General features: G+C 36.5%; 1 protein-coding gene across 1 annotated transcript in view; it reads left to right on the top strand.

Annotated features, from left to right (window-relative positions):
* Positions 1–12,277, top strand: part of UGGT2 (UDP-glucose glycoprotein glucosyltransferase 2) — a 137,910-nt gene that overhangs the window by 97,633 nt on the left and 28,000 nt on the right. The window contains exons 25-29 of the mRNA XM_070471499.1: positions 1,627–1,729; positions 6,641–6,720; positions 9,402–9,585; positions 10,435–10,593; positions 10,925–11,010. Coding sequence (XP_070327600.1) covers positions 1,627–1,729; positions 6,641–6,720; positions 9,402–9,585; positions 10,435–10,593; positions 10,925–11,010 — 612 coding nt within the window. The remainder of the gene's footprint in view (positions 1–1,626; positions 1,730–6,640; positions 6,721–9,401; positions 9,586–10,434; positions 10,594–10,924; positions 11,011–12,277) is intronic.

Genomic DNA, 12,277 nt, shown 5'->3' on the forward strand with positions numbered 1-12,277 from the left:
GATTGGGAAACAAATTCTAGTTAGTTATATTCTGGTAAATAAATTTTATATATATATATATATATATATATATATGTATGTATGTATATATAGGATATGAAGTTTCAAGTAAGTAAACCTAATATGATTTGTCTTACTCTCATCTTTCTTCCACACTCAAGTTCATTTGAAATTTTTGCAGTATAATCATTATAAATAATAATAGCTTTATGTTGTCAATGTATAAAAGACTCCATTACCAAAGAATTCTGCTTAATTAAGTGTAGACATGTACAAAAGAATATCCCAGAATGTGTTCTATGGAACATTACTCTGAGATATTGACGAATATCTTCTGAGGGAGAACCTGTCTAGCCAAGTAAATTTAGAGAATACTTTATCCTTTGGAGTGGAGGAGTGAGATTTTCACTGTGAATCCATGTATTGACAATTATGAGATGTGGTGTAGTTAAAAGAAAACAAAAGGTTCATTTTTGCTAAACTGTGCAGTTGAGTATTCATGGAACACTTTTTTGTTGAAAACTTATTATTCCTTAAAAAATTAGATCTCTAAAAACAGCCATCAGAGAAATACTGCTTTAGAATAATAAACTAGTTTATAATTTCACTATATAATACTTCTCCTCTAAGATATTTGAAATAAAATTCATACATACATACAATTATCTGGGTCCACAATGAGAATTTTCTTTTCTTATTTAAGGACCACTTAGAATAGGAAAAAATAATCAGTTAGACATTATGTGACTAAACTACAGATTTTATTATCCTTTTCCAATCACTGCTCTTATAAAACTAAATTGAGACAAATTAGTTTATCATAAACTTAAAATGGCTGGCACTTCCTTCCTTATTTTCCGATTTTATACCTTGCAAAAAGGAAAAAAAAAACCTGACTTCTTATATTGTTACAGTGTTAAAACAGTAATTCAATTGGACTATTCTGTACTTTCAATTAAATATACACTTTAAATTTTCATTGAATTAAATGTAGGATTTATTATCTCATACTGGCCTTTTCTGTACTTTAAATAATTTTCCCAACTCTTTAGCTTAACGGATAGTTCATTAGAACTTGGATCAGTAACAGACTGAATGGAAAGGACAGAGGGAAGGAAGTGTGGAGAGGGTGACTGAGGTCAAGATAATACCATCCGTTGGGGTGATTTTCCCCTGAGCTTTCCTGTTAATAATATGTTGGGTTTTAAAAACTATTAAATTTAATAAAAGTACTGAGTAACTAATTTTATCCTTCTCAAATCTGAGGAAATACAATTAACTAACAAAAAAAAACTGTTTTATTTTTTACATTGTATGATCCATGAGGATTTGAGGAGCTTAAAATTATCAGAGTTTTTTCCCACTAAAATAGTATTGTTCTCTGAAGAGTTTTTTAAATTATTTGTTCCTAATTTCTTACTTTCATTTTCTGTAATTGTTTGGGATTTTCTGGTTTATTGAACACAGACATTAAACTTTTAAATTTGCATTTTCTTCTATGAAGAAATAGCCAGGATTTTTTAATCCAGTGAAAAAGAAACTTATAAGAATGTACATAGCTAAGATTAATTCAGTAACTGAGTAGACTTAACTGATCATCTTTCATATTATTTTTTATTTTTCTAGCATTATAAAGATAAATTCTGTAGAGAATGATATATCCTTTGATGTCGTTGCTATTGTTGATCCATTGACAAGAGAAGCACAGAAGATGGCACAGTTATTAATTGTAAGATAATTTTACATTTTATTTAACAGTATACATATATTTATTATATGATATATACTACTTTTATTTTGAAATTCATAATCTTTTCAAGTTTGTTTTCAAGTATAGTCAATGTTTGGTCTTGATTCTTTATTTCATACAACATTCTAAATAGATTGTCATATTTCAATGTAGAAAATTAAATGATAGAGCTGTGCCTGTGGTATTATGGCAGGACCAGATTAGGTGTTAATAAGGACATAATTGTTGTCCTTATCACCCCAAAACCTTAATCTCCAATGTGACTGTATTTGGAAATAGGGACTTGGGTGACTAAGTAAGGTTAAATGAAGTGTTACAGGTTGGTCTGTAATCCAGTAGGATGAATAGCCTTTAAGAAGAGGAGAAGAGACCATTCTCTCCTCATATACAGAGAAGAGGCCATGTGAGTACACCACAACGTGGCAGCCACTCAGAGCCAGGACGAGAGCCCTCTCCAGGAACTGAGTCTTCAACACCTGATGAAATAAATTTCTGTAGTTCAAGCCACCCGGTCTGTGGTGGTTCATTATGGCAGCCTGAACTAACAGATACAAGTGTCTTCCCATGGTCATCTTGCTTTCCCCTGGTGTGGAGAATGGCTTCTGGAGAAGCAGATGTCTAAGCTTAATGAGTACGATAAGTTTAGATTGTACTTAGTAACATTAACCATACAGAGGAAGCTAGTGGAAGAAAAAGCAAAAAAGTTGTGTTCAAGAGGTTTGGCCACTGTAACAAAAGCAGAGTTCCAAAGAATAGCAAGGAGAGATAAGAAAGCCTTCCTCAGCGATCAATGCAAAGAAATAGAGGAGAACAATAGAATGGAAAGACTACAGATCTCTTCAAGAAAATTAGAGATACCAAGGGAACATTTCATGCAAAGGTGGGCTCAATAAAGGACAGAAATGGTATGGACCTAACAGAAGCAGAAGATATTAAGAAGAGGTGGCAAGAATACACAGAAGAACTGTACAAAAAAGATCTTCACAACCCAGATAATCACAATGGTGTGATCACTCACCTAGAGCCAGACATCCTGGAATGTGAAGTCAAGTGGGCCTTAGAAAGCATCAGTAGGAACAAAGCTAGTGGAGGTGATGGAATTCCGGTTGAGCTATTTCAAATCCTGAAAGATGATGCTGTGAAAGTGCTGCACTCAATATGCCAGCAAATTTGGAAAACTCAGCAGTGGCCACAGGACTGGACAAGGTCAGTTTTCATTCCAATCCCTAAGAAAGGCAATGCCAGAGAATGCTCAAACTGCTGCACAATTGCACTCATCTCACATGCTAGTAAAGAAATACTCAAAATTCTCTAAGCCAGGCTTCAGCAATCCATGAACCGAGAACTTCCAGATGTTCAAGCTGGTTTTAGAAAATGCAGAGGAACCAGAGATCAAATTGTCAACATCGGCTGGATCATCGAAAGGACAAGAGAGTTCCAGAAAAACCTCTATATCTGCTTTATTGACTATGCTAAAGCCTTTGACTGTGTGGATCACAATAAACTGGAAAATTCTGAAAGAGATGGGAATACCAGACCACCTGACTTGCCTCTTGAGAAACCTATATGCAGGTCAGGAAGCAACAGTTAGAACTGGACATGGAACAACAGACCGGTTCCAAATAGGAAAAGGAGTACATCAAGGTGTATATTGTCACCCTGCTTATTTAACTTATATATGCCAAGTACATCATGAGAAATGCTGGGCTGGAGGAAGCACAAGCTGGAATCAAGATTGCCAGGAGAAATATCAATAACCACAGATATGCAGATGACACCACTCTTATGGCAGAAGGTGAAGAAGAACTAAAGAGCCTCTTGATGAAAGTGAAAGAGGAGAGTGAAAAAGTTGGCTTAAAGCTCAACATTAGAAAACTAAGGTCATGGCATCCAGTCCCATCACTTCATGGCAAATAGATGGGGAAACAGTGGCTGACTTTATTTTTCTGGGCTCCAGAATCACTGCAGATGGTGATTGCAGCCATGAAATTAAAAGATGCTTACTCCTTGGAAGGAAGGTTATGACCAACCTAGACAGCATATTAAAAAGCAGAGACATTACTTTGTCAACAAAGGACCATCTGGTCAAGGCTATGGTTTTTCCAGTGGTCATGTATGGATGTGAGAGTCGGACGGTGAAGAAAGCTGAGTGCAGAAGAATTGATGCTTTTGAACTGTGGTGTTGGAGAAGACTCTTGAGAGTCCCTTGGACTGTAAGGAGATCTAACCAGTCCATCCTAAAGGAGATCAGTCCTGGGTGTTCATTGGAAGGACTGATGTTGAAGCTAAAACTCCAGTACTTTGGCTACCTGATGCAAAGAGCTGACTCATTGGAAAAGACCCTGATGCTGGGAAGGATTGAGGGGAGGAGGAGAAGGGGACGACAGAGGATGAGATGGTTGGATGGCATCACTGACTCAATGGACATGGGTTTGGGTGGACTCTGGGAGTTGGTGATGGACAGGGACGCCTGGCGTGCTGCAGTTCATGGGGTTGCAAAGAGTCGGACCCAACTGAGCAACTGAACTGAACAAAAGCAAAGTACCTTCAAGTCTGAAGCTGATTTCTGTCATCTCAGCTTCCAAGTGTAAGCCATGTGGAGTTGCCAGGGAAGCTCCACAGTGTGAGGGACTCAGGCACCTTCCGTACTCTTCAGCTATCCTCGAAGCAGCTTCTCTGTGGCAGTCTAAGATCACAGCATCATCTCTGTATCACTGCAGCAGGCAAGAGAGAACAAGGGCACAACCCCAACCCCAAATATATTCAATCCAGCCACATCCCATTGACCAGACTGTAGCCAGCCAGCTGGCTGCACCTAGTCACAAGGGGCGGGAGGCAGACACATGTGTAAACCTGAAGATTCCTTCACTGAAAAGTAGTGTGTTAGTTGCTCAGTTGTGTCTGATTCTTTGTGACCCCATGATCTATAGTCCACCAGGCTCCTCTCTCCATGGGATTTTCCAGGCAAGAATACTGGAATGGGTTGCCATTCCCTTCTCCAGGGGATCTTCCCTACCCAGGGATCAAACCCTGGTCTCAGCGTTGCAGGCAGATTCTTTTACTACTGAGCCCCCAGGGAAGCCTATAGATTCCATCACTGGGAAATAGAGGAGAATGAATATTAGAATACAGAAAGTAGACACTGAAAGAACATTCTGTGGCTTGTCCTATACTGATAATGTTAAAAGAATTAAATTATTTTAATTTAATAAATTTAATAAAATAAAAAAGAATAAATTAAAAATATTAAAATTCAAATTGTGATGCAGCTTTCAGTACTTAAATTTAAAATAGCTACTCATGTTAGAAGGCATATTTTTTCTAGTGATGTTCAAAATTTTTGGATACTCCTATTTGAAATTACTCAATGTTTTTTTAAAAGACACATCAAAAAATATTCTCAGAAGTGGAAACTATTCTATGACAGTTTACTTTTAGAAATAAGCAAAAATAGTTGTCAAGTCTGATGAAAGAAGTAAATGATCAAGCTGGGTCATACTGATGAATGTATATATCATACATACTGATGTATTATACTGATACATTGTATCAAATTTTCAAAATGCTGTTTCTCTCAGAAGTTGGTGTGCCCTACCCACTGGGAAAGTGGGTAATAGGTGTCTCTTGTAAATGCATTTCTTAATGTGTACAAATAATTTTGGATCCCCTTTGCCATTGTACCTATTCATTGTATAACTGGGGCAAAGTTAATTCTTTAGTTGATTTACTTACCTTATTCTTTCAGCATTTCTGTACCTTCAAACTTTAACTTCTTTAGGCACAATATTATTCTGTAGAAAACAAATCAGTAATCATACTGATAAGGAATGGAGGTAGTATGATGCCTTTTAGTATATAAATTCCCTATTCCTATGGAGACTCATTATTCAGAAAAAAAAAATTGCATACCTCTGAAGCTTTTATGTAAACATAGAATTTAAGAGTAAGAAATATGGATTATACAGAAATACAAGATATGAAATTATATTCCAGTTTACATCATTGGTAATAGTAGCATACTTCATTTCAGAGCAGCTCAGAACTTCACATAACTTATTTCGTTCTATACAGAACTTTTATGCTATAGTTTTGTGCTTTAAAGCATAAATTAATTTACTAGAAGAAATGGAAAGTGTCTCATTTAACACTTGGGAGAAACAGTGGCTCAGCAGCCTCCATTGTAGCTAATAAGAAGAGTGATAGAATGGGAATTAAAATTCAGAGTTCTTAAATGCTTGGTCTGTATATTGTAATTCCTCCTCAAACATGTATCCTTTCCATTCCATATATCTGTTTTATTCTCCTTTTACATCTGTCCTTTGTTGTCTAGTATTTTCAAATCTTCACTGACTTGTTGCCTGTATAGATGTAAGGACTATCAGAATTTAAAATTCTCCTACTTTAATGCTCTAGGAAAATGAAGAGAGACTATGTTATCTCTGTGTAGCCAAGACCTTTCTATATCTTTTACAACATAGATGAAATTCCATAAGGATCAGGGCACCCTTGCCATACAGTTGTGAGGTCACTACTTTGTATTTGCACATTGAGGTTCTAATAATTGTTTTACTTGTTCTTCAGTAGTGAAGAAATTTAAATGCCATGAAAGGAAGTAACACAAGGCAAAAGGTAGGCAGCATAACCTTTGGGCAATGATGTCAACTGTGTGGATTCAAATCTGACCTCTGCCGTGACTTACTGTGTGATCATAGGCAAATTGCTACATCTGTCTGTGCCTCGCCTATAAAAGTAGCTGCGTCAGAAGGATGTTGTGAGAATCAGACGAGTTAACAGATGTCAAGTATTAATATAGTTCCTGGTGCATAGTAAATACTCAGTAAATGTTGGCTATTAATAATAATTTCAAATATGGGAATTTTTTTCTAACAGGTCCTTGGCAAGATTATCAACATGAAGTTAAAGTTGTTCATGAACTGCAGGAGTAAACTTTCAGAAGCCCCTTTAACAAGGTCAGTCTACATGAACATAATTTCATTTTGAAAAATTTGCACATGCTATAAAGGAGAAAAAAAAACTTAATTACTACACCTGTGTTTTTCTTCACAAAATGCTTACTTGAAATAGATCAGAGATAGTTTATTAACCTTAATTGATATAAAATTAAGGTAACCTAACCAGTAAAATTCATCCAATATAATTGCAGAATTTACATGGATTATGTTCATCGATGGGTATTTTTAAAAATTTGATTTAGAAGTACCTATTTAGAAATATATGGTGGGTTACAGCAACATGGATGTACTTAGAGATTATCATACTAAGTGAAGTAAGTCAAAAGATAAATACCATATGTTATCACTTATATGTGGAATCTAAAATATGACACAAATGAAGGTGTAGGTTACATTTATTACCTAAGATTTTTGTCCTCATAATTCATTTTTCATACTTATTTTTCTTTTGTATTTCAGATTTTATTATATGTTTCTAAATCTCATTTTAGCCACTAATTGAGAGGTCTTCCCATGAGTACAGAGTTTTTACTCACCCAAGTAGGAATCCTCTCCACAAAGTCTCTGTAGAGCTTTGGGATATATGATAAAGAGTGAGAATATTAAACATAATCTAGCACAGTTTGTTAGAAGGAAGAGAACTTGACTTCTCTAAAGTGAAATAAAACCTCATATGCCAGATAGATGCTGCAAGTGGTTAATAATGGTGCACAAGACAAAATCTTTGAACTCATTTTAACCTACCAGTTCAACAGTGTCTTATATACTTAGTAGCATATATTAAGAAAACTAGTTGACACATTAATTCTGTTGACCTAAAACAAATAGATTGCTAGATATTTCTCCAGAAAAGATGGGTTTATTCAGGATCAGCAGAGAATTGTAATTCATGGTCAGCAACCACAGAGTGCCATGTACAAGTCTCTACACAAGGCAGAGGAAGGAGCGCTCTTAGAGAGGAAAGGAAGTCGGGGTAGCGGGGGTCTGTAGTAAACAGTGAGCCCATGGCTTCTCAGGTCTGAGTCCTTGCCAGGGAAGAAGAGAAGTCTTTCTTCTTCCTGTTGGGCTATGTTATCATCAGAGGCTGTGAGTACTCCCCAGTGTAGTCTCCTGATTGTACTTGAGGTTTCTGTTTATTAACTTTTTTTTTTTTTTAACAGTTCATAGACCTTAACTTCTAAAATGCTGTCTCATGCTTCTCTGAGATGACAGAGGTTATGGGTAGGAATTCCCTCGGTTCCTCCTCTGTCTCCTGAACCTCTCCAGGCTTCCTGTGTGGTACGGGAAGAATTGTCATCTTTCCTCTTGGTTAAGGCGATCCTGTGTTTTGCCATTTATTTCTAGATCCTTGCTTTTATCACAGTTCCTTGTTCCATATCTCTAACCTCTCTACTAGCCCTTTTCTTTCAGTCTCAGAAGTTATTCAGTTTTTAAAAAGAAAATAAGCTGCTCCCTTAACGTCCTGTCCTCTGGAGCCCTGCCTCTTCCTTCTCTTCTCCATTCTTGCTCATGTCAGGTTCTCTTAAGTATGGCCAACCCCCCTCTTCATCTCTCATTCACTTGAACCTCCCACTGAAGTTAGTCTTTATCCTCTTTGCCACTGAATTGTTTTTACTAATTCACAAATTGCTGCTTGCAAAATCCATAGGATATTTCTTAACGACATTTCTGCTGCCTTTGACAGCACCCGGTACTTGGTTTGGATTGGTTTGGACTGTGTTCTCTTCACCATCTCCTCCTACTCTCTGTTTTGACTCTGCCTCTGGGGATTCACACCCTACCTAGATTCTCCTTGAGTGCAGGTTGTATGTGATGATTTGCTTCTAATGAACAGGATGTGGCAAAAGTGAGGGAATGTCTCTTCTGCAGTTAGGTTATAAGAGGCTGTGACTTCTGTCTTGCTGGCATTCTCTCTCCTGCTCTTGTGTGCTTCGCTAAGCTTGCTGGAAATGCTCTTGTGCTAAGGACTGAGTGCGATCTCCAGCCAAGCACTAGTGAGGAGCTGCAGGAGCCTGGGGATGGATTCCTCCCCCATGGAGTCCTGAGATAACCACAGCACAGCTGACACCTTGATTGTAGTCCCAAGATAGTGAAAGTCACTGTTCTTAGTAATATAACTATTTCTTACTATGTAAGACACTAGAAGGTAAGGTTAAAAATACACTAATAATTGCTGATGCTTCTGAAAGTTCTGTTAATAAGCAGCTGCTTTCAACTCACTCCTGTTTGTTTTTAATTGCACTTTTTCAATTAGTACCAGAACTTTAGCTTAAATTTTACTTGCTTTCTGGTTATCATTTCTCTTTAATATCATTAATAGTGCTAAGAGCTAATAAAATCACTAAAAATAGACCTCGGCCACATTTGAAGAAGGATCAGTGAGTGAATTCAGAGCATAAACTCCTGGAACCTGCATAAGTCAGTGTATCTTAAAGAGATTCATGTTCATTAAGAAATAATTAACAAGGGTATATAATATATACAGTCTTATAATAGATAATAGTATAAAAATAATAATGTTGTCTACCACTTACATAAGCATTAACGTCAGTGTAGTGTGTTTTTAGTCTTTTTAAGATTTTCTGGTCATGTTTTTAATCCATTTGTGATTTTAAAATATTTTAGAAGAAATCTCAGTTTTGATCGCAGTACATATTTTATCTGTTTTCTGCCAACAGTTTTTACCGTTTTGTTCTGGAACCAGAACTGATGTTAACAGCTAATGATATTACTGGACCAGTGGCAAAATTCTTGGATATCCCTGAATCACCTCTTCTAACCCTCAATATGATCACTCCTGAAAGCTGGTTGGTTGAAATAGTACACAGCAACTGTGACCTTGACAATATTCATTTAAAAGATGTAAGTTATAAAGTTACATAAAGAAAAACAAAATGCTGTAGCTATTATGGATATAGGTTAATGAAGTATATGAAGTTCATCACTAGAGTAGTAGTATTTCAACAACTGGTTAATAACCCAGCTAAAGTTGTTGAAACAAGTACTGTTTTCAAGAAACTACTTATTTCTTTTTTTTTTCTTTTTTTTTATTTTATTTTTTTTTCCATTTATTTTTATTAGTTGGAGGCTAATTACTTTACATCATTGCAGTGGTTTTTGTCATACATTGAAATGAATTAGCCATGGATTTACATGTATTCCCCATCCCCGTCCCCCCTCCCACCTCCCTCTCCACCCCATCCCTCTGGGTCTTCCCAGTGAACCAGCCCCGAGCACTTGTCTCATGCACCCAACCTGGGCTGGTGATCTGTTTCACCCTAGATAATATACATGTTTCAATGCTGTTCTCTTGAAACATCCCACCTTCTCCTTCTCCCAGAGTCCACAAGTCTGTTCTATACATCTGAGTCTCTTTTTCTGAAGAAACTACTTATTTCTTGTTCTTAAAAACAGTAAAATTATGAGAACTGGACTCAGCGAGCACCCATCTGTGCTCACATCTCTTTTATAATTTTGGTGCGTGTATCATGATGGTGGAGTAGAGCTGGTATTACAGGAATGGAAGAAAATTAATCATAAGCTTTAGTGTTCAAGAAATTCACTTAACTGTTAGGTTCACTCAGCTAAAAGGAAGACTTGAGACTGCCCCTGAAAATACTTTGGCTAATAATAAAATAATCACATGTATTTATTACAGAATTTACATTATGAGAACTACTAACCCCGAAACAATGACATATGTCCTCCTAGATAGAGAAAGCTGTCACAGCAGAATACGAACTAGAATATCTACTACTCGAAGGACATTGCTTTGACTTAACAACAGACCAACCTCCTCGGGGTCTGCAGTTTACGCTGGGCACAAAAAATAAACCTGTTGTGGTAGATACGATAGTGATGGCCAATCTCGTAAGTACATACATACTCAATTAGAAGTTTTGGTGAAATCCTCTTAAGTTTTCCTAATAAAAAGATGAAATAATTTTTATACTGCTGTTGCTGTATAGCTCCCAGGGAAAAAAATCCTTCAATACAGTAATTAAAATAAAAATGAAGGGGGTCGTACATTCAGAATATGCTTTTATAGGTTATTACAAAATCTTCTTTCTTGAAATTCATTTATGGAAATTATTCCAGAGTTAGTGGAATACTGTTGGAGTATTCATGAATAATATTTCTTGAACAGTTGGATGTTGTTTTCATTCATGTAACTGTGATCATATTTTTCTCATCTTGAAAGGGATATTTTCAATTAAAAGCAAACCCAGGTGCTTGGATATTGAAATTACGCCAAGGAAGATCTGAAGATATTTATCAAATAGTTGGGTGAGTTATATAAACAACTTAAAAATTTTTATGTATAAGAAAGTTTTTAGTGTGACATAACAAAGATCATCAAAACAGCTAAAACATTCACAAATACCATTATAATAAAACAAAAACTACTTATAAAACTGTAACATTTATTCTTATTGTTTTGTTTCAAAAATATAAAAGGTATGCCTAATGTATACATCTTGTTCTTTACTCCATCTCCTTTACTTATTATTTTCTAAAGAATTTTCCATGTTAACACTGGAAACATATTTATTAATGACTATATAATATATATATCTTATACAGAAAAGCCATTATCTATAAATTATGTTTAGTTTTTCATTTTTATAGATAAAAATTGGTTTCTCAGTAATTTCCTACTCATCAATGAGCCTAGGACAAAGCAGATATCATCATATTTTTTCTATAAGGAGCCAGTAGTAAATATTTACTGTCTGAGGGCACATATGATTTTTGCCAATATTGTTTTCTTCAACAACCATTTTAAAATGTAAAAACCATTTTTAGTGCAGGGGCCATTCAAAACTCACCCACCAACTTGATTTTGCTCACCAGCCATAGTTTGCCAGCACCTGTTGTTCAGTCGCTAAGTCGTGTCCAACTCTTTGCAGCCTCATGGACTGCAGCATGCCAGGCTCCTCTGTCCTCCACTATCACCCGGAATTTGCTCAGATTCATGTCCTTGAGTTAGTGATGCTAGCTTACCATCTCACCCTCTGCTGTCCCCTTTTCCTTTTGCCTTTACTCTTTCCCAGCATCAGGGTTCTTCTAATGAGTCAGCTCTTCTCATCAGGTGGCCAAAGTACTAGAGCTTCAGCTTCAGCATCAGTCCTTCCAGTGAACACCCAGGACTGATCTCCTTTAGGATGGACTGGTTGGATCTCCTTGCAGTCCAAGGGACTCTCAAGAGTCTTCTCCAAAACCACAGTTCAAAAGCATCAATTCTTCTGTGCTCAGCTTTCTTTATGGCCCAACTCTCACATCTGTACATGACTGCTGGAAAAACTGTAGCTTTGACTGCACAGATTTTTGTTGGCAGAGATGTCTGTGCTTTTTAATTCACTGTGTAGATTTCTCATAGCTTTCCTTCCAAGGAGCAAGTGTCTTTTAATTTCATGGCTGCAGTCACCATCTGCAGTGATATTGAAGCCCAAGAAACAAAACCTGCCATTGTTTCCACTTTTTCTCCTTTTATTTGCCATGAAGTGATGGGACTGTCTCAGGTGACCCTCCTGGGCATGGCTCATAGCTTCAT

Source organism: Odocoileus virginianus, chromosome 8 (genome assembly GCF_023699985.2).
Source record: "Odocoileus virginianus isolate 20LAN1187 ecotype Illinois chromosome 8, Ovbor_1.2, whole genome shotgun sequence".
NCBI lineage: Eukaryota > Metazoa > Chordata > Mammalia > Artiodactyla > Cervidae > Odocoileus > Odocoileus virginianus.